This window comes from Trichosurus vulpecula, chromosome 7 (assembly GCF_011100635.1).
Source record: "Trichosurus vulpecula isolate mTriVul1 chromosome 7, mTriVul1.pri, whole genome shotgun sequence".
Taxonomy (NCBI): domain Eukaryota; kingdom Metazoa; phylum Chordata; class Mammalia; order Diprotodontia; family Phalangeridae; genus Trichosurus; species Trichosurus vulpecula.
The window spans coordinates 46,766,923-46,790,177 of NC_050579.1; the positions used below are offsets into that span (position 1 = coordinate 46,766,923).

The 23,255-nt window shown below is 44.2% G+C and overlaps 1 protein-coding gene and 2 non-coding genes across 3 annotated transcripts; 1 reads left to right on the forward strand and 2 right to left on the reverse strand.

Annotated features, from left to right (window-relative positions):
• Positions 1-6,239: 6,239 nt before the first annotated feature.
• LOC118857507 lies at positions 6,240-21,890 on the reverse strand. The gene is made up of 3 exons (XM_036768176.1): positions 21,557-21,890; positions 7,290-7,312; positions 6,240-6,564 (listed from the first exon to the last, which is right to left on the reverse strand). Exons 1-3 carry the CDS (start codon positions 21,861-21,863, stop codon positions 6,241-6,243), a joined length of 654 nt encoding a protein of 217 aa, XP_036624071.1. The 5' UTR covers positions 21,864-21,890; the 3' UTR covers position 6,240.
• TRNAS-AGA lies at positions 14,531-14,612 on the reverse strand. Its single transcript has one exon. It is a non-coding gene; the product is annotated as a tRNA-Ser (tRNA).
• A 997-nt stretch (positions 21,891-22,887) lies between the features above and the next one.
• Positions 22,888-22,959, forward strand: TRNAM-CAU. Its single transcript has one exon. It is a non-coding gene; the product is annotated as a tRNA-Met (tRNA).
• The last annotated feature ends 296 nt before the right edge of the window (positions 22,960-23,255 follow it).

The following is a 23,255-nucleotide window of genomic DNA, read 5'->3' on the forward strand; positions in this document are numbered from 1 at the left end:
TTCACAAATTCACCTTTTAAACTTTACCACAAGGACGGGCTACAAAAGTACTCAGGGGCACAGGACTGACTGTCAGTCTGTGAATTTCTATCCCTCTCCTCATTGCCCGGTGGGGAGGGCGATTTAAGTTTTTCCCTACAGTTCTCCTGCATTCTCTTCTAATCTGATCTGGGAGGAGAGGAGTTTGATTTAACTGCTCTAACTTTTATGGCAGCCCTAGTGAAAAGATCTCAATGATTGTAATTCAAGTAAAACTTCACCCCTTGCTCACTCCCAAAAACCTCTTTTGTACTTGAATCTAAGGGAATCGGGGACTGGGACAAATGCGAGAGTCCCACTGAAGACTTTAACTGAGGTTTTAGCCACAAGGCATTCATTGGGAGGAGATGTTTTCAGCAAGAGTGAGCTCCTGGAATGGATTTACAATTTCAGGAGTTCTTTCTTCCCAAATTCAACTAACCAATTTCCAAACTTTTAACAATTTAAAAACCAGAATTTGCCAGATTTTAACCTATTCCCCGTAGTTCCACGCTGGCCAAACGGGAGCCACAAGGAAGGGAGTCTGTTTCCCTATTGACAGCCTGATATCTCTGGCTGCCTATGTTTCAGATTTTTTTCTTTTTTTTTTCAACAAAACATAGACATTTCACAATTAACACAGACACGCGAACAGAGACGAACTCAAAACACAACAAAGTTCACGGTGTGGATCGAATTGAAGGCTAAGCAGGTCCCCTCAGAGGAAAGATTTCCTCCTCAAAGATACAACCCCCAATCTTTCTCACACCTCAACACAAAACAGAGAACCACACAGTGTGGGTGAAATCGAAGGCTAAACAAGTCCACTCAGAGGAAAGATTTCCTCCTCAAGGATACGACCCCCAATCTCTCTCACACTCCAACACAAAACAGAGAACCACACAGTGTGGGTGAAATCGAAGGCTAAACAAGTCCTCTCAGAGGAAAGATTTCCTCCTCAAGGATACGACCCCCAATCTCTCTCACACTCCAACACAAAACAGAGAACCACACAGTGTGGGTGAAATCGAAGGCTAAACAAGTCCTCTCAGAGGAAAGATTTCCTCCTCAAGGATACAACCCCCAATCTCCCCACACCCAAAACACAAAACAGAAAACCAAATGGCATGAGCTGATTGAAGGCTAAACAAGTCCTCTCAGGGGAAAGATTTCCTCCTCAAGGATACGACCCCCAATCTTCCCACACCCCAGTAGGAAGGGTGGCGTCCCAGCTTCCTAGCTCTGTACCACAGCCTCGTCAGGGTTTAGCATGGTATCAGAGATCCAAATGGCTAGCCCCAAACCAGAAAAACCTTACCTCTAGAGCTCTACAAACCAGAATTCTCCGTAGGCCGAAAAGGGACAGGTCAGCAAAGAGCCCATTCTCCGAGACCATCACTCCACATCAGAGTCCTAGGAAAAGAAATCCCCAGGAGCCGGCCCTTTGAAGTGAGAGAAGGTGGATCGGGGGCAGAGACTCTCTGTTGAGGTCCAGAATTCTGTGTGTGTCTCCAGGGCGGTAACACGAAATACCGCCTCATCTCGATGGGGCCTCCAAAATGTTGTACCAGAAGCGAGCGAGACACACCACAGAGTATAAGTTTTAAGTGGAGAATTTATTAGCCGGCGGCCATCGGGGTACGGCACCACAAATCAATGGCAAATGTGTTGGGGTGATGGCTTGGCTTATATAGGATATGGGGGTACAGAGTAGGGGGGAAGAGGAACAAAGGTCCTGGCTGATCAAAAGATTCAGTCAGGTTATCGTACTAGTGGGATAATCTCATTTACATTCCTTGGTGGAGTCACAGAGTCCCAGGGATATCTCCCAGGAAGGGTCTATCAAGTTATCTCTCAGCGGGATGGTCCTATCTATTGACATTCCAGGAAGGAACCAAGGAGTCTCAGGGATATCTGCTAGACAGGATCTGCTAGGTTATCTCTCAGTGGGATGGTCCTATCTATTGACATTCCAGGAAGGAGTCACCGGATCCTAGGGGGCTCGTCAGTAGCTAGGGGTTACTCAGGGGTTCCTAATTTTCCTTGTATTACAGTAGGAAGCCAGGAGATGGAAACACATTCCAGGCTTGGGGGACAGCCAGTGAAAATGCCTGGAGTCAGGAGATGGAGTATCTTGCTTGAGGAACAGCAAAGAGCAGTGTCACTGAATTGCAAAATAAGCTGGGGAGTGTGTGGTGTAAGGTGTAAGAAGACTGGAAAAGGGATTGTGAAAGACACTGAACACTGGAGGATTTTTATATTTTGTCCTGAAGATGATAGAGAGCCACTGGAGTTTATTGAGTTAGGGGGGAATTTACATGATCCCATTCCAGTCCAATTTGTCTTAGAGGATAGCTCATCTTGGCAGTAATAAAGATTTAGCACTTTCTGGACAATTTCCTTGCTGCTGGAATACACTAAAACCTTACAATTACAATCTGGGTCTCAATATGGGAAAGCTTGAGGGCCACTTTCCTTCCCTCCTCTTCCCCCTTAGGCCATGAGTCCCTGAGACCTAGGTTTGAAGTTTGGGGCTTTCCTCTAGACCTTTTCTATTTGAGGTGCTAGGGAGTAGGTGGAGTCTTCAACCAGGGACCTAGAGTGAACTGTTGTGATCTGAGAATCCAAGAATCCAAACCCAGTATTTCCTCTAGGCCAGCAGCCTAAAGCCCTGAGGAACAAAGCTTGGGACTTGAACTTGGTGGAACTAATGCTACATTGGAACTCAGCAAAACTACTACAGAGCAGTGAACTGGAATATGCATTGTATAAAACCAACTTCCCCTCCCTCCTGACCCTTTCCTGGCATCACAATCTTCTTGCCTCACTCTTTTCTCTTTCCCCAGGATGGCATTGTGTCTGCTCTTAGAAGTTTGCCTGGGATCCAGTGGTGTTATTCTTCTCAGGACTCCCATTGGTGCAGAAACCACTGTGTCAGCAAGCTGAAGTATACAAAAGCACTCTGATCCCTAAGATTAGCAACTGGGCCTACTTGATATCATTCATTAAACTGGTGGAAGAGACATTAGAGATCTACTCTTGCCTCCCTCAGAGCCACATGGGAACAGCCTCCTTACATGCTTCTGGGAGATCATACATGAAAATTATTTGTAAATAGTAAAATATGCATTGTATAATGGCAAACTATCTATTGTGGAAGTCAACCCATGGTCCCACAGCAACCTTTAATGGAGTCTAAGGCTCTTATCTCTCCGCAATTCTTTGGCAATATAAAATTCACTTCAAAACAGCTTTAACTATCCAAATCACTCACAAAAGAAAACCTCTTTAGTTCTGATCCCTATCTCCACACACTGAAAAGGGTATCTCTACCTGGATCCCCTCTCCCTCACCTCAAATGTCATGTCCAAATCTAAATGTTCTCATATAGCTCCCTCCCTCCACAAAGAAAAAAAAAACCTGTTCCTCAGACTGTCCTAAAATGAGTGCTGTATTTGGAGTCAGAGGACAAGAGTTCAGTCTTCAAAACATGAAATACTTACTAAGAAAACACTACGCTAGGAGTTAAAGATACCAACACAAAAATCAAAGAGTGACTCCCCGGCAAGGCAACTTGGATCTGAAGACTGTGATCTTTTACAGCTTACTTGATCTAGCTGGACCTTGGTTAATCAGAAAGATAATGTGGTTAGACAAGATGAATTCTGAAGTCTTATCCTACTCAGTCTATGATCCTGTGAGCCCTTTCTACTGAAGAGGGTTTGGGGTGAGAGGTGCTCGACACCCCAAAGTACCGACACAGCGGGTCCTGCTGAAAGAATTCAACTCAAGCTTTCTCAGCCAAGGGAAAGGATAAAGTTTATTAAGAGTTAGCCAAAAAGGCCTGCCCCAAGAGATCCCACCCCTTGTGATGCCTGTAAGGAAAGCGGGCCAGATCAATCTGAGCTAGATTTGATCTGACCACCTTCATGGAGGCAAGATGGAGATTATATACACAAAGGTTGTGGGAGGGATTGAGGGGTGGTCTGGGGTGACCAGAGGAGGGGTCTAGGGCAACAGAGCTAGGGTATAGATATTTTGATCAGGATTAAGGGTGGGAAACAGCTGGACAATAGAGGACTGGGCAAGGTAGGCATTTGGGCCTAATGGTTATAGCCTCAGGCCAAGGCCAGATCAAGTGGGAAGATTCAAGGAGAGTTCAAGGTTTCAAGGGGTTCCCAGAGACTGTGCCCTCATCACTACAGGTTATCATACTGAATGTGAGTACTAGGAAAAATGGATTGTGGATAAAATGTTTCAGATTTGACTGTTTCTGTCTACAGCATTATCATTCACTCAGGCTCTCATATTCACAACCAGAAAGCTATATATTTTGGCTCTTTACCACCTCCCCTGGTGCCTAGGTGGTGAAGTGGATAGAGCCACCCCGAACCCCACCCCACCCTACCCTTCTCCACCCAGTCCCTCCCCCTCAGGCAGGAAGACCTGAGTTCAAATTTGAACTCAGGCTCTTACTAGCTGTGTGACCAAGTCACTTCACCCTCATCTGCAAAATGCCAGAGAAGGAAATGGCAAACCACTCCAGTATCCTTGCCAAGAAAATTCCAAATGGAGTTACCAAGAGTCTTACACGACTAGAAACCAGATACTTCCACATTTAGAAGGCAGCTGGGTTGTACAGTGAACAGAGCACAGAGAATCAGGAAGACCTGAGTTCAAACGAGGCTCACTCATTTAGGCCTCGTGGTACATATTAGCTGGGCAACTCATTTCAACACTTTCAGGGTCAGTTTCTTCTTCTGGAAAAAAAAAAGACAACAATAGAACTTGCCTTCCAGGGTTCTGAAGATAAGGTGATATAACATTTGTAGAGTTCTATGTAAATAGCTATTATTATCTACCCCCTTACGGCTACTCCCATGTCCACCCCAGGACAGGTCATAATATTTCTTCTCATTTCTACTCTGTATTCCCTACAATCAAGATTTTAAAATTCCAAAATATTATTTCTTACACATTAATCCACTCCTGTCACTCTCCTACTCAAAAGTTTTCAAAAACTCCCTGGTTGTTCTATTGAGGAAAGTTCCAGCTCCTCTCTCCGGCAAATCATCCTCAGCCCTCTACTCGTTTATTATCTGCTCGTATTATTCTTTAGGCCTTGAACGTCAGTCATTCCCCTGATCTGTTTGGTAAGAATAACAAAAAAGAAAATGAGGCTAGGCTGTGCTCATAAGCCCCCTCCTTTCCCTTCCCCCCCAACCCCCACTAACCTGAATTTTCATCTTCAGGCCGAAAATCTCCACCCCCAGCTCACTAGCAACCAGCTATGAAAAGACTTATTTTCTTGGGGATTAGAACGCAAGACTTCTTTTTCTAAGGGCAGGATCTTGGAAAAAAAGCCAATGGCTGGGGGCGGGGGTGGGGTAGTGCCCGGCTGGGAGCGGAGAACAGGGGTGGTCGCGTGCATATTAAATATTGAACTAATACATATCATTGTGCCAGAGCGAAATACAAATGACATGTAAAATGTGATCTCCCTTTCTCTAGGGCTGTGACATCAGCTGGTGAAATCCTTCAATGGCATTATTCTCTCCACGGAGATTCAATGTATAAATTTAGCGATTCGTAGCACCTTACCATCTACTTCATAGGGCCGAAGGTAGTGACTTACCTGTTTTCAAAAACAAATTGAAGCCTATTGATAGGAATTTGTGGTTTTCCTTCGCTGGGATAATTTGCCGTTTGATAATGATTTTCAGGAATCCAGAGCAGAGCACTAATTTAGATAGCGGCCTGTAAGCCTTTGCTCAGATCCCAGCTGATTGGGTAAAGGCCGTATTGTTCTTCCCTGATCTGCAGCCGATTGGCTCGCGTGGTATCCTTGTGGTCCGCTAGCACATTTGGCTTTCCTGCATTATTGAAATTACTGCATTCCTGCTTCGTAAACCGCACCGCACCGTAAGCTTGTAGTCACAGAAATCTGAACGATACTGAGTAACAAACCTGTTTTACGTTTCTTGACTCTAGTCAGTTAAATATTATAGCTAGGCTTTAAGCCACTGCATGTTAGGGCCCCAGTAGGCTTTTTCAATAGTTGGTAAGCATACATGTTAACCTCCCTATTCTTTTAGTTAAAAAAAAACTGCACCCACAGTAAGTCACGGCGGTAAAACGAACCTCGAGACAAGAGCTACAGTCTTTTGAAAGAAGAGTGTGTGGCCCTGAAAAGGGCCTTTATTTTGTGAGGAATGTAGGAATTTAGCCGCCAAAGCCGTAGAGGGTTCGGCCCTGGCGCTTGAGGGCGTAGACCACGTCCATGGCAGTGACAGTCTTCCTCTTGGCGTGCTCGGTGTAGGTGACGGCGTCCCGGATCACGTTCTCCAGGAACACCTTCAGCACGCCGCGGGTCTCCTCGTAGATGAGTCCCGAGATACGCTTGACGCCGCCGCGCCGAGCCAGGCGGCGGATGGCAGGCTTGGTGATGCCTTGGATGTTATCACGGAGCACCTTCCTGTGCCGCTTGGCACCCCCCTTTCCAAGTCCCTTCCCGCCTTTGCCTCGGCCAGACATTTCGAAGATAGACTACTGATGGAATTGTGAAGCAGGCACTCTCTTGGGCTGCTTTATATAGCCAAGGATCCGACCTGTTTGAAAACCACTTAAGATGGGCGGGAACAATTTTTCCCCACCCCTTTTGACTCTAACAGCCAATCCTAGCCCAAAGATGCATAATTAAATATCCCTCCCCCCAAAGAGAATTTTTTTCTAAATATATACTGTCTTTCTCTTTCATCTCCAAAACCGTATTTTCAGATCTTAATTTTCAGTAAAGTTTTTCTCGAGAAATCTGAAAATAGAGACACTAACAAATAAACAGGGATCGCACCCGTCTTTTACACCTAATAAGCTTAGGATGAGGTATGATTCCTACAATCGCGGGAGGCTCATGGTCACATTACATGCCATCTTCTGTAGTGGCTTCTAGCATTTACCTCAGCCTACAGATTATGTGCACCAAAACTGCTTCGGAAAAGAGCCTAAAGTCAGGAGCTGCTAGTTTATTGAATTTCAAGTGGTCTAGTACAGCCCTCTCCTTTTTCAGATGAAGGGTTAGCTGATTAGTGAGTGGCACAATAGGAATGAGAAGCAAGGTGTCTTGGTAGTGACCTTATTTACATTCCACACTGCTGTAAAATGCTGTATACATATATTATTTGTCCTTTCGTTTATTCGAATGACGTGAAAGAAAAGGGAAAACCCAGTTCACAAAGAAATTAGTCTGGCAAGAGATCCCTTCTCCCTGTTACCGGTTCAATGGTAGAATTCTCATCTGTTAGTACAAAAGGTGATTCCCAGAAAATGTAGTTATTTCCAAATCTCCAACTCAACAAAGGGTGGTTTATGGCTCTGATTCATCCATTTCTGGATCGTGGGCCCAGCAAAATTCTGACATTATTGAAAAGGATGTGTTCGTCATCTTCCCTATGGCTCTCCTCCCCTTTCTTTGTCTTCCTTGACCAGAAGTCCTATAAGTGTGCTCTAAAACTCTTTGAGAGCAAGCAGAGACTGTTTTACTTTCCTTTTTGTATTTCCAACATTTAACTCAGTGCTTATCACAAAATAAATTCTTAACGAGTGTTTTTCCATTCATCGTTTATTCATTCTTTCTCTTTCATTTTTCTTTCACCCTATCCCCTTCTCTACATATACCACCATTCTTCTCTACTTTTTTTCTTCATCTGCTCCAATCTTCCTCTTCCTGATCTCCCCCTTTCTTCCTTTGTCTTCAGTTAGTCAACAAGCATTTATTAAAAGCTTACTATGTGCCCAGCACTGTACTAAGTGTTGGGGATAGAAAGAAAGGCAAATGCACATTTCAGTCCCTGCCATCAAAGACCTCACATTCTAATGGGGAGACAATATGCAAATAATTATATGCATACATGATACATACAAAGGAGATGAAAGGGAAAGGGCATGGGGCAGGGGAGGGTGCAAAAGGCATCCAGCAGTGATGAGGGTTTGGGGTGAGAGGTGCTCGACACCCCAAAGTACCGACACGCCGGGTCCTGCCGAAAGAATTCGACTCAAGCCTTCTCAGCCAAGGGAAGGGATAAAGTTTATTAAGAGTTAGCCAAATAAGCCTGCCCCGAGAGATCCCACCCCTTGCGACGCCTGTAAGGAAAAAAGGGCCAGACCCATCTGAGCTAGATTGGTTCTGACCCACCTCATGGAGGCAAGATGGAGATTATATACACAAAGGTTGTGGGAGGGATTGAGGGGTGGTCTGGGGTGGCCAGAAGAGGGGTCTAGGGAGGGACTTAAGGATGAAGTCAGACTCCCAGGTGGGGGAAATAGCTGAAGGCTATATGGGAATGACAACCCATCAAGGGCTGGGGTAGCTGAGCTAGGGTATAGATATTTTGATCAGAATTAAGGATGGGAAACAGGATTAAGGGTGGGAAACAGCTGGACAATAGAGGACTGGGCAAGGTAGGCATTTGGGCTTAATGGTTATAGCCTCAGGCCAAGGCCAGGTCAAGTGGCAAGATTCAAGGAGAGTTCAAGGGTTCAAGGGGTTCCCAGAGACTGTGCCCTCATCATTCCCCCCTCAAACAAATGGGACCCAAATTCTTTTGGGGTCAGGGACGAAGGTCTCAGCTTCTGGAATTGCTTCCTGCTGACAAGGGGCGTAGAGCTGGCTTGATGGGTCCAGTTCAAGGGGTGCACAGTTATCTGGAAGTTGATGGCTTGGAGACTGGAGGAGACAAACCTGGCAAGGAAGTTAAGCAAACAACAAAACAGACAGTACAGGAGTACAGAGAAAGGACAATATCCCTGGTGGGAATTAAAGATGACTATTTCATACCTAGCTCCCCTAACCACTTGTTCTGCTTCGGGGTTCAGGAGTGTGTAGCACATCCAAATTAGGTCGGGGATATCTAAGAGCAAGGTTTGATGTTTGGTGAGCCTGTGGTTAGCCAGGCACTGGTGGCCCTCTGCTTCCAGGGTGCTCTGGCAAGGCAGAGCTTCTAGGGGCTGGTCTGCTAGAGGCTTAGAAGCTTCCTCAATTGGAATGGCTGTAGCAGCCAGAGAATCTAATTGTTTTGGAAAACAGGGGTCAGATCCTAAGGACTGGATTAGAATTTCCAAAGCCTGTCCTCTCCTTTCATCAACATAGAGAGTGAAAGGTTTTTCTAGATTAGGTAAAGCTAATGCTGGAGTGGTGGTCAGTTTAGTTTTCAAAGTCCCAAAAGCTTGTGCTGGGTAGGGGCCCCTAGGGAGTGAGTCAGGGCCTTGAGTGCCAATTAATGGTTGCCGTCCCTCCCAAGCCTTGGGCTTAATTGGATATTGAAGGCTATGGAGGGGAACTATGGCTGGGGTGGCAGAAGTAGCTTGCCCAGGAATTCCCTGATCCCAAACAATTGGCTCAACCCTCTCCCACGCCTCTGGGGGAACATGGGGAGGTCTGGGAAACAGGGGGAAAAGGGAGTTATGAGGTTTAACTATAGAAAATTGGCTTCCCAACTTCACCATCAGGTCCCTTCCCCAAAAGGGGGCAGGGCCAGAGAAGGAGTGTTCAGACAACAGATCCTTGATGCCCATGACCTGATAGGTCGAGGGGCATGTGGGGCCAAAGCCACTAGTTAAAGCAAGAGAACATAGCCATGATAAAGTGGGTAACCTTACCTTCTGCCTCGATTTTGCCCAAGGCTCCGCGAGAGAGGTGGAGAAAGTGGGAGCACAGCCAAGCCCCAGGCTTTCCCCTCCTCCCGAGTACTGGAGGACAGGGTGCTGGGAGGAGGCTCTACCACTTTTCCAGCCTCGGGGACATGCTGGGCATGGTCCTGGAGGCGTGGATCCTAGAGGCTTCTTCCAGGGGGGCGCCCTAGAGGGGCACTCCTTAGACCAGTGACCCTCCTTGTGACATCGAAAGCAGGTTTCCCCTTTGCCAAAGTTGCCAGAAGCACCCTCCGGCAATCTCCTGGCCATGGCAGCCGCCAAGAATTGGGCATGTTCTCTGTCTCTGGCTTTTTCCTCTGCCTGGACTAAGTCTCTATTATTGAACACTCCGAATGCTGTCTCCAGTAATTGGGCCTGAGGTGTTTGGGGTCCCATTGCCAATTTCTGCAGTTTCCTCCTAATATCTGGGGCAGACTGATTAATGAAATACATATTAACTGTTGCCGCCCCTTCAATAGAATCAGGATCCAAATTTGTATACTTCTTAATAGCTTCTACTAGCCGGGCTTGGAAAAGGGCAAGGTTTTCTTTTTCTCCCTGAGTAATCTCCCTAATTTTTTGAAAATTTATTTGCTTTTGAAATGCAGTTCTTAGGCCTTCTAACAGGCAAATTACCATATGGTCTCTCTTTTCTCTATCCTCACTCCTTTGATAATTCCATCCTGGGTCACTAGTTGGAACAGCAGCTGTTCCTGGGGGATATTTTATGGGGTTATTGCTAGCCAAACTGTCCCCAAATCTTTGAGCGTGTTCCCATATTCTCCTCTTCTCCTCAGTGGTACAACAGGTAGAGAAAAGGAGATGCAAATCACACCAAGAAAGTTCAAATTGCAGGGACAGATCCCTAAAACCCTCAGTAAACTTAGTGGGATCTTCTGAGTATCTCCCCAGTTTTTCTTTAATTTGGATGAGATCTGAAATGGAGAATGGAACATGCAATCTCCTTGTCCCAGCAGGGGAGGCAGGCATTTCCCTCAGGGGAAAAAGCCTTGAAGGCGCTATGGGACCTGGAGCTTGGGGCTGAGGTAGATTAGACTGCAAGGCCAGGGCATCTGCCTGGCAAGGGAGATCAGCTAGTACCTGAGGAGGGGTAGAGGTCAGAGGGGAAGATACCCCAGAGACCCAAGTGGGTGCTACCTCAGAGAGAGGGGCTAGGGGAGGAGATATTGCCATGGGGGCAGGGCCCATGGTGATAGATGTTGCAGGGCCTGCAGTAGAGGCAGGGCGTGGGGTCCCTTCGGCTGGAAATTCCTTCCTCCTTAGTAAAGGAGAAGTTAGGAGTAATTGTCGGGAGACAAACAAAATAAAACAAGAAAACAAAATATACAGAAGGTACCTGAAACTTTCCCAAATTCCCAGCGCCGAAACAATTGAAAGGATCTGGCACATGCTTCCGGATGGGGCATCCGTCCATGTCCTTCGACATGACCACTGGACCGAGAACCACCTGATAGCGTCAGGTTGAGTTGACCACGACAGCCTGGCTGTCTGACTCACTGAGACCACTGGACCGAGCTGTCCGAGTAGACCGAGAACCACCTGATAGCGTCAGGTTGACCAGGACAGCGTGACTGTCCGACTCACTGAGACCACTGGACCAAGCTGTCCGACCCACCGAGAACCACCAGAGAGCGTCAGGTTGACCAGGACAGTGTGACTGTCCGACTCACTGAGACCACTGGACCAAACTGTCCAACCCACTGGGACCTGCTGAGGTCAGGCCCGAGAAGCACATCCAAAATGTTTGGAGAGTGAGGAGGGGGATTGGGAGAGGGGGAGGCTCACATACCTTCAGTCTTGGCTGGAGAAGAACTTGAGATTAGCAGTGCTTCCCGGTCAGGGAACCATAAATGATGAGGGTTTGGGGTGAGAGGTGCTCGACACCCCAAAGTACCGACACGCCGGGTCCTGCCGAAAGAATTCGACTCAAGCCTTCTCAGCCAAGGGAAGGGATAAAGTTTATTAAGAGTTAGCCAAATAAGCCTGCCCCGAGAGATCCCACCCCTTGCGACGCCTGTAAGGAAAAAAGGGCCAGACCCATCTGAGCTAGATTGGTTCTGACCCACCTCATGGAGGCAAGATGGAGATTATATACACAAAGGTTGTGGGAGGGATTGAGGGGTGGTCTGGGGTGGCCAGAAGAGGGGTCTAGGGAGGGACTTAAGGATGAAGTCAGACTCCCAGGTGGGGGAAATAGCTGAAGGCTATATGGGAATGACAACCCATCAAGGGCTGGGGTAGCTGAGCTAGGGTATAGATATTTTGATCAGAATTAAGGATGGGAAACAGGATTAAGGGTGGGAAACAGCTGGACAATAGAGGACTGGGCAAGGTAGGCATTTGGGCTTAATGGTTATAGCCTCAGGCCAAGGCCAGGTCAAGTGGCAAGATTCAAGGAGAGTTCAAGGGTTCAAGGGGTTCCCAGAGACTGTGCCCTCATCAGCAGAAGGTGGAATTTAGCTGAGTCTTAAAGGAAGCCAGTGAATCTAGAAGGTGGAGGTGAGGAGGTAGAGCATATCAGGCAAGGCATGGGTGCAGTCAGTGAGAAGGAGTCTGTGAAAATGCATGGAGTAGAAATGAGTGTCCTGTTTGGAAGAAGCCAGTGAAGGTAAATTGTAGATGCTGAGTAAGTGAAAGAAGAGTAGATTCTAGGGCCATAGGGAGCCACAGGAGTTGATCAAGGAGAGAAGTAGGATCTATACTTTAAGTAAATCACTTAATTTAAGTAAATACTTGAAACAGACAGACCCACCAGCAGGTTACTGCAATAGTTCAGCATGAAATGATAAGGCCCTGCACTGAAGTGACAATGTCAAAAGAGAGAAGGGGTGGAAAGATTTCGCAAAGGTGAAATCAAAAGACCTGGGCAACATGCTGGATATGGAGTGGTGAAAAATAACAATAAGGCCAGGATGACTCCTTAGGTTGTGAACATTCTGGACTAGGAGGATCACATTGCCCTCCACAGTGGGGGGGTAGGGGTGGGGGGAGGACATTGAGAGAAAGATAAGGGGAGCTTGGTTTTGGACATGAGTTTAAGATGTCTACGGGACAGTGGGAAATGTCTGAAAGGCAGTTGGAGTTTGTAGGTTGGAGATCAGTAGAGAAGTTAAGGCAGTATTAAAGTTGAGAATATCAGCATAAAGATGGCAATTAAATCCATGGAAGATGATGAGATCACCAAGTGAAGAAAGAGGGTGAAAAGAAGAGGGCCCAGGACAGAACCTGGTGGGCCTCCTGTGGTCAGAGGCTGTGATCTAGAGGAGAATACCCCAAAGGACATTCATAAGGATCAGCCATCAGATGGAGAGGAGGACAACCAGGAGAAAGAGGTGTCCTGAAAACCTAGACAGAAGAGAGTATCCAGAAGAGTATCAATGTCAAGGGCCACTGAGGTTGAGGAGAATGAGGACTGAGAAAAAACCAATGGTTTTAGCAATTAAGAAATATATTTATATCTGAAAAAAAAAAGTTCATGGACTCCAGGTTGGGAGTCCCTTTAGAGCTTTGGAAAAACACTCCCTCCCCCCCCCCCCATTTGATCTTTTTCCTTGTGAACTAGTGGTAGCTTTTGTAAATTATGATTCGTTTACATAAAGTTTCATTTCCTCTGTTTTGCTGAGCATGACTAAGTGCAGGGGGGATGGGCAGGGGAGGGTTAAAGATGACTTTTGAGAAAGTTTTATGTTTTACAGAACCTACAAGACAGGATCTTACTCCTGATTTAGTGGCCAAGGAGACCATTTGGAGACATGTCTATGAGTCTTTTTATCCTACACCTTTCATTGGTAGCTTACCAAGGACAGAATTTGAATTGCATCTGAAGTCTGCCGGAGACTGGGAGTCTGCCTTTCGTTTCTATCGGGTGTATTCATTCGGTGTGACTCTCGGCCAGGTAGTCAGGCCAGTCCCAGAGACTGCGCAGTTCCTCTCTCCCCAGATTTTAGAAAGAAGGGCAAGGAAGACTGAGGAAGGAGGGGGACTAGGAAAGGAGGTACCGCCCCAGCAGGACCTGGTGGCACTCGGAGTTTTCTGACCTGCCCCTCCTTTCTGGTTGGGAGGGGTGAGATGGAAGAAGACACATATACCAAGTGCTACGCTACATTTCATAGCTACAAAGATACAAAAAAAGTATTTTTTTTTACAAGATTCTTACTGGGAAAAATAAACATATCTCTTTGTCTTCCTGGTGTCCTGACCCTCAGACCAGATTGAGTTATTGTTAGCGCGAATGGAGGAAGTCACCAATCTCAGTGAACATACATACCATACAAAGTTCATGCATACAATTCAGCCTTTAAGGAGAAAAAATCCCCTTTCTCTAAATCCCTCCTTCCCCCTGGTTTTGGGGAGTTGTGTTCTGGATGTAAACTTTATCTACTCAGTTCTGTTATAGGCTCGAAAGCCACACAAATTAAGAGAACAGGAAGTTTCACGATACTTAATTTCTAGTTGAGGGGTGGGGAACGAAAGACAGTGAGTTGAAAGAACTCTTAGAAGAAGGAAGAGACTTAAAACTCCAGTCAGCAGTGCTGGGCTGGAGCCTTGAAAACCGTCTCTCCCAGGACAGAAATGCTTGTGGAATGAAATTGATCAAAAACGTGTTCAATACATAATAAGTACAGGCTTTGTCAGCCGCTGGAGAACATACCTTTTTACCCTTCATTTGGCCTTTTTCCAAGTCTACTCCTTTGCAAAGCAGTCCACGAAGCAGTATCTTCCTGTTTTCCCCCCGTAGGTTGAGATACACTTTTTTGAAACAAGTAATTAAAGTGGAATTAAAGCTGATTAAAAGACCACAACTCGTAGTCGGCAGGATTCGAACCTGCGCGGGGAGACCCCAATGGATTTCTAGTCCATCGCCTTAACCACTCGGCCACGACTACTTCTTAAGTTTCTCTTTAAAAAGTTATAATGTAAATAATAAATCTTGGAAATACTGTTGAAGGGTTGGAGTATGTTTATTCATTGTTCACTAAGATTCTGTTACAAGAATCTGTCCCTTCTGATAAAAGAAAACAGAAAAAAGTTGCTATAAGCATATCACTTCACCTCTAAAAACTGAAAAGGTTCATGTTTACACGTCGTATAAACCCCTCCATGTACCCCTCTATTGAATTTCTTACGATACACAGTATTCCAAAACACTTTAGTCATATAATATAGGGTGATTAAGACAAGTAATACATGCAAATCTTCCACTTTAGTAGTTTTTCCTTTTCTTTAAAGAAAGGGCTAGTATGGTTTCTTGATCCCGTTGCCAGTGCGCCTCCTCCTTTGTATAATTTGCTTATGTGTAAGCAAGTTTAAAGCCTCCTTTTTAGTTGAACTGAAAACATCAAAAATAGATTTTTTTTTTAATCTAAATTTCTTTCTGGATTTTTCCCTTAAGGAAATTTATATAAAAGGTCAAAAAGAAAAGCTAAGGGCAGAGGGGCGGATTAAATTATGTGGGAATTAGTTGTAGTACAATAACCTACCTAATTAAGATCACTGCCCACCCCTATCTCCCTAAAGAATTAGAGTTGGCCCAATCCACTGGGCAGGGATTGAGGCGAGTATGGAATCATGGAGCTACCTGAGACTCATCCTACTGAGGCATAACAGGAAGGCTTCTTTTCACTTTAATGCCAAAAACCCCCTCTGATCCCATTCCATGTGGTTTAATCTCTAAAGCCAAAACAAAGGTTCCATTGCTGGATTCTAAGTTCAGATGCTAACTATGACAAGAGATCTTTTACAAAGAAGAGCTTATCTAAAAAAAATACTTGTTCCCACATTTACTATGAGGTGGGAGTAAGGAGGGGCATAGGAATTTCAATCATTTCACTACATCTTGATGGACTAATTATGTAGAAATTCCCCAGCCACCTGGTGTGAAGTTCCCCGACTCTAACCTGGTAAAATGGATGGTCTCATCCACGATTCTAACAGCTACTTGATGTCCCTGAAAAAGAGACCTTGAAATTTTATCTGAAAAGAACTGCTTTTACAATTGTAAAAGTTTTTGGTTTCTTCTTTTATCTCCTGTCCTTGAACAGGGAATGTGTTCTCATAAACCAGCCTTTTCACTGTCCTTGGTTTGATTACTCCCCACTGATTCCCCACCCCCTTCTTTAACCTTCCCTCTCCAGTGAAATGCTTTACTTGTTTATCCTATGTGCTGCTAATGATCAGCTGTGTACTCTAAAAAGGCAGAATCGTTATAAAAACCAAATTTGTCTCAGAGATATCTGAATTTGCTCTTAGGGAGATCAGATTCCTTAGCATTTTAATTTCAATCTGGCCTCTTTGATCCAGAGATATCAGACCGTCACTGATGGATATGCTTCTCTCCAGATGACTAGAGAATTCCCCAACACTATTCATTAAACCATTATAATTTATATTCTTATTCATCATTGTTTCTGGGTGGTAGGCTGGGCTCAAAACTGAGAACCTATCTATGGAAATGAGATTCCCAAAACTAGGTGAGTGAAAGCAGGTCATGGGTTTGACACACCTTTGAAGTGCTCTGGAAGCATTAGAATACCAGAGCCAGGAGTGCAGGAGAAAGAAAAATAAAAACCAACTACTACTCTTCCCTTCCTTCAATAACCTTAGGACTCCGTCTTTTACTCCTAACTTGAAAACAAGTTCTGTGTGTGCTTCACTTACAACACCTAGATTTTCAACTAATGAGAATGAAATTTGTGGAGAATGTTTCCATACCCAGAAAGCCAGCAACATTCCTGAGTGGATTCTAGACAGAAAAATCCTCTGTAAATGGATGATTGAAAAAGATTGTACTAACAAAAGTCCTGTGTAGCCCAGCAGGAAGATCTCAGCCAAGATCTTCGTGGGATGAATTTTGCTTTCTGAGAATTGCAGAGCTCCTCTAACTAAGCCAAGCAAATAGACATCTTTTTAATACTGTAACATTCTCACAGTATTGCTATATGGCAGAGACATATCCCTCTCCAAAGAATATAAAATGAGTAAAAAAAAAAGAGTATAAAATGAGTATGACACAAATGTCAAGGAAAAAGAACTCGGAAGGAACTAATAGGGTCTCAATTTACATATTAACGCTTTAAAGGCTTAGCTAAATTTTAGTAGATTTACTAAGTGTTACTTTAGGAATTGATAGCCTTCATGCAAATTCTAGGGTGTTCCTATAGTCTGGACACATGGGCAGAAATGCACATTTTCAAGAAATGAAATGAATGAAATTTTCAACAACATTTTATTTAATTGGAATATTAACAAATAACATCTTCAATCTGATTTCCATCATCTGTGATGAGGTTGATGCATTTTGCAAGATTCACATGAACTCGATGCAATAACCACATTGCTGTCACTTTTAGCACATTCACTCTTTATGCGTTCAATCAAGTGTGTTGCATCTGTGATTTTCATTGAGTTCACCTTCTCCATAGCATACCCCAGGAAAAAAAAGTCCTTAGGGGCTAAGATCTTTAATAATATTCCCAAAATTTCAAAATATACATTTTTGCTTATATACAGACTTTAGGGACACCCTGTATAAAAGGAATCAAAAGACACTAAATATTCTGCATATGAGACAGCTTTTGTGTGAATCTTAGAAAGTTGCAATAGCTTATCCAATCCTGAAAGTTCTTGAAGCTGTATTACCTTATGACACACTCACAAAGTGTAACTTTGATGTTACCTTTCAGATAAACACACTGTTCCTAAATTGTAACTTAAAGGTAAAACTTTCAGAATGAGATCATTACTAGGACTTCTCATAAAGATTTGCCCAAGAATACAAGATAACAGACTCCTTGCGTGGGACACATGATAAGAGAAGGTTCTACAAACAGCTACCACCTGGAAATTAGAATGTTAGTATTAAGATGATAATTACTTCCTTCTGGAAATTAGAATGTTAGTATTAAGATGATAATTACTTCCTTCTAGCCTAATCTGGAAATTCTATTCCTCCCCTTCATTCTGACTTCTTATTACTTTGAGATTCTAGACCTTGTTTTAAATGAATCTTGTTTTTGTGTCTTGTCTGTAAATTAATCTAGGTAGCATCATGATTTTTAAAAAATTGAACTGGCACCACCCAATAATCACTAGATATTAGATATCCCTCCAAAGTAAGTTTTTCTTTATTTCTTTGAGGAATGTTTTGTTCTATATGTCTCGAATGTCTTGGTAACTTGACTCTCAAAAATTTTATATACTTTGCAGTTAATTTGAACAAGATTTCCTTCCTTTTTTGAGGTATTTATTCTTCATTTTGTTTTTTTTCCCCCTATGGAAGTGTAGATGATTTTTTTTTTTTAGTTTATGGAAGCTTCCAGAAGACATGAATCATTTTCAATATTTTTGTCTTTGTATATAGCCACTGCGCACAAAGCAGATGCTTAAAGACAACTTGTTGATTCCTTGATCTTGGTGTTCTTGCTGAAGTTATTGAGGGACTTATACACCAAAATGTTTTTTATATATATATATATATATATATATATATATATATCTCAACACTCTCTGTAGTAGTGAAGAACTTGAAACAAGGCAGGTGTTCAGCAACTGGGGAAGGGCTAACACATTGTGTTATATGAACGTAATACAGGTAATGAATATGAAGAATTCAGGGAAGTATTAGAAGATAAGTGAAGTGATTTGGAAGGAAAGGAGAACCGAGAACAATATACAACAATTTAAATGGAACAATAAAATGAAACTTAATACTGTGCAATTAATGACCTAGACTGTCCATAGGGAAAGGATAAGAAAATTTACTTCTCTCTCCTTTGCAGAGGGGGGAACTATTGCTAAGATTTTATGACATGTTTAGTTTTGCTGAACTATGGAGCTATTTTTTTTCCTTTTTAAAAATTCTCTATTAAAAGAAATGGCTTTCAGGATATGTTCAGAAATGAAAATGAAGGGTGGAGCCAAGATGGCGGCTGGAAAGCAGGGACTTGCGTGAGCTTCCCACCACATCCCTCCAAAAACCTATAAAAAATGGCTCTGAACAAATTCTAGAACTGCAGAACCCACAAATTTAGCAGAGGGAAGCAGGGATCCAGCCCTGGACAGCCTGGATGGTCGCTGGATGAGGTCTATGACGCGTGAAGTGGAGGGGAGGAAAGCTCAGAGTGGGAGGCAGCAGGACAAGCCAGACCAGGAGCCAGGCAGAACAGGCCCTAGCACCCTGAATCAGTGAGCTGTGGGAGTTACCAGACTTCTCAACAGAGACAACAGAGGGGGTTAAGTGGGAAAAGCTGCGGGGGAGGGGGGGGAGTTCGAGGTTCGGCCACCGCCCCAGGGCAGCGGGGGAGGTGCAGTTACCTCTGGCCCCACGCCCCTTATTAAGTGGTGGATCAGAGCAGGAGTGCAGAGCCTGCTGAAGATTTGCATCAGGTCCCGGTTGGTGGTTCTTGAGGAAGGAGGAGTGCTGGGGTGGAAGAGCTGGCTATATAGAAATTAGCTCTGAAATCAACGGCACATCCCCTCAAGCTTGGAACAATAACTCTACAGGCAGTACCCCGATGAAAAACTCAAGGGTCAAGTAAGTTGGCTGGGAACATGGCCAGGCAGCAAAAACGCACCCAGATTCAGTCTCAGACTTTGGAATATTTCTTTGGTGATAAAGAAGACCAAAACGTACGGCCTGAAGAAGTCAACAAAGTGCAAGAGCCTACACCAAAAGCCTCCAAGAAAAACATGAACTGGTCTCAGGCCATGGAAGAGCTCAAAAAGGAGTTGGAAAAGCAAGTTAGAGAAGTAGAGGAAAAATTGGGACAAGAAATCCTCAGGATGACGCAAGAAAACCATGAAAAGAAATGAAAATAACAGAGAAAACAAAATACATCAATGAAATGAAAGCTGCATACCAAAATTTGAAGGACTGTCAAGTGGAAGAGGTTTGAGATTGGTTCTCTTTTACCCACAGTGTAAGGCAATAATAAGAGATAGCTTGGTTTAGCGTCCTTGGAGCCATGAAAACTTGTGGTCCCTTTATCTGCTTGACACACAAAAGCTACACGACTCTAGGTAATCTGGAATCTACCCTTCATGACTCCCCTTCCTCCATTGGGGTTTTCTTGGCAAAGATGCTGGAGTGGTTTGCCATTTTCCCTCTCCATCTCATTTTACAGAAGAGGTAACTGACCCAAACAAGGTTAAATGACTTGCCCAGGGTCACAGGTCACAACAGCTAGTACGTGTCTGAGGCCCATTTTGAATTCAGGAAAATGAGTCTTCCTGGCTCCAGGGCTGGCACTCTATCCTGCACCCTGTCTCTCCTAACAATTAGAACTATTCAAACATGGAATGGGAATACCTGCAGAGTTCCATCTCCCTGGAGGTCTTCAAGCAAAGGCATGAATATTTTAAGACAGTCTCTTTCTGGAGGCGGGGCAGGGTATGAGTTTGACTAGATGCCCCTGAGGTTTTGTCTCTGAAATGCCATGACCTTTGTTATTTTTACTCCCATCAAGCTTAATACAGACCTTCATTACTAATTACCAAGGTATATATATCATCAGTTTCCTAACAGGTTTTTGCCCTTTTACTCTCGACCTCCTTCACACTTCTATCAAAATGTTTCTTAACCAGAAATCTGGTCATGCAATCGCTCAAAAACCTGCAAACTATTGTTTACAAAGTAAACTTTTCACTCCTTTGTCTGATATTCTCCACAACTTGGTGCTAGCCTGCATATCCAGGCACATCTCAAAAACTTTCCAGCAGTCCAGAAAAATTGCTTAGATTTTTGGGACACCCTGTATAATTTCATCGTTATTGATCTTACCTCAAACACAGCCTATGCTTTCTGATTTATGCCTCTGCTGTTCCCCATACCTAGAATAAGTGAGAGGCCTCTAAGTTCTGAATTCAGACAACCTGGGTGCAAATTTATGTGATGCTGGGCAAGTAACCTTGCATCATAGGGCCTTAGTTTCCCCATCTATATAGAAGGGATTGGACTTAGACACTATCTAAGATTCTTTCCAGTTTTAAAACCATAAGGAATTATATAGGGCCTCTGCCGTGTCCCATCTGCCAATATAACGTCAAAATCCTAGTCTACCACTGTAATTTCTCAATCTTACCTTCTCTCCAAGTTAAACATACCCAAGCTGGCCTGTGATAGAAGTATTAAAGAGCAATTAAAGGGTTATTTTTTTAAAGGGTTTTTTTTTTTAACCTACTGGGTCGACAACAGCGAGTTAACGGGGAGTCCGAGAATACAATCTAAGAAATTACTACCATCACCCCTTAAAATCTAATTGGGGTTTATTAGAAGCCACGACCTAATCTTCTAAGACTTTTTCACCGTTGTTTTGGGAGTATCAGAGGTAGCACAGTTCTTTAAATCCAAATACTCCTGATGCCTTAATTCTCAGCACCATAAAACTTTGCGCTAAAGGGGGCCTGATCTAATGAGTCAGCCCTTTCATAGCTGAAACAAAATCTATAGGGTTGTAACATTACCAATAGGCTAGCAGGTAGGCTAAAGGCTGTCAAATGTGAAATTATCCTGTTGCCAAATGTTAACCCTTTCATAGTTAGGCGTAGAGACTACATAGACTGGATCCTAGGTTACCCATAAATTACAAAATGGAAGAAAGCACTGCTCTCCTACCCCCACCCCCTTTCTCCTACGTCTAGGCAGCAAAAAGCAGTTTCTAGGCCTTTGTTCTCTACAACTCACCACCTAAGAATTTTAAGGACTATAGTCACACTGAGCCCAGGAAAACCTTTTAATTCCGCAGTTCGATCTCAGCTCTTTTGATGAAAAAATGAGGGGCCCTGAAAAGGGCCTTTTAAGTTTTGTTTTGTGAGTGTAAGAAATCAAGTTAGCCGCCGAAGCCGTAGAGGGTTCGGCCCTGGCGCTTGAGGGCGTAGACCACGTCCATGGCAGTGACAGTCTTCCTCTTGGCGTGCTCGGTGTAGGTGACGGCGTCCCGGATCACGTTCTCCAGGAACACCTTCAGCACGCCGCGGGTCTCCTCGTAGATGAGTCCCGAGATACGCTTGACGCCGCCGCGCCGAGCCAAGCGGCGGATGGCAGGCTTGGTGATGCCTTGGATGTTATCGCGGAGCACCTTCCTGTGCCGCTTGGCACCCCCTTTGCCCAAACCTTTGCCTCCTTTGCCACGACCAGACATGATGACAAGCAATGTAGAAAGGACTGAAGCGTCTGAGCTTTCCGTTGGTGGCGGGGGCGTTTATATAGCCGCTGGTCCGACCTGTTTGAAAACTGAAAGCGCGCGGGCGGGAAACTTGATTATTACGTCATCTTCTGCCCTCCCACCGTCCCCCCTCCCCAGGCAATGTCACTTGGTGCTAACAGCTACTGGACCAAGAATTCAAAACCTCAAGCTCCGCCCCCTCTTTACTGTGCATCCTCTTCTTATTGGAAGAAATCTTTTTCCTGTTTCTTCTTCTTTGTCTCCGATGTGTTTTTTGAAATTTATTTTCTCCGAAAATTCCGCGAGAAAATTCTGTAAATAAGGGCATAGAGGTGCAATGATTTGCTCACGGTTAAAGAGCTAGCCAACGGCATAATACGAATTTAACTGGATTGAGAATTTCCCTTTTGTCCTACACCACCACACTGTTAGCTTCCTACCCAATGCAAAGGGCTGGGGCTGGCGGAGTCATCTCAGTTCACAAAGAAATCGAAGAGAAATGACTTAGACGGCCCTTTTTGCTACTTGGTGGTGGTTCAGTGACAGGATTCTTATCTGCTTAAGAAAGAGCTTGTGCTCAGCTCCAAGCTAATAGCATTTGGAGAGACAGACAGCAAGACAGAGAGACAGATATATACATATATAAAATGCTTAATAGGTATATATTGCTTTCTTTTCAAAATCTTCGATTCTGAATGTAAAACTCAAACATTTTGACATACTGTATGGAAAAGGAGACAGTTCTTTGTCTTTTTTTCTATTTTAATTTCTCCTTTTGGAAGCCTTTACCACAGCATGGCGTCAAAGAACATTCCCTCTCACTTATTTTCCGTCCCACATATGGTATTTTTTCCGCACCGTTGACGCTGGTGTTCTTTCAGATGGTCAGGAAAAAGAGACCCAGGGTCGATCGTCTGTTGGAGAAGAGAACAAAAGAGGGAGGAACCAGTGAAAACGTAAATGTCATCTTAGAGTGGAGTGAAGACTTAAGGTGCCTCAGAGCAGAGTGGCGCAGCGGAAGCGTGCTGGGCCCATAACCCAGAGGTCGATGGATCGAAACCATCCTCTGCTAGGTGGAATTTTCCACACTTTAAAAAATCTGAAATTATTTTTAAAAAAGCTCACCTCAGGTAAAAAGTCTACAATTATTACATTTCGCCATATTTTTAAAACAAAAGAATGAAACGAAAGAATTATCTGGTAAATATTAGAATATAGAGACAGCTAGGATACCTAGAGGTCCTACACCCTTATTTTAGAAAAGAGGAAACAAATCCAGAGAAGCCGAATAAAGAGTTCGCAATGGATAACGTGTGGGACCTGGAGTCAGGAAGACTCAGCTTCCTGAGTTCAAATTTGGCCTCAGAC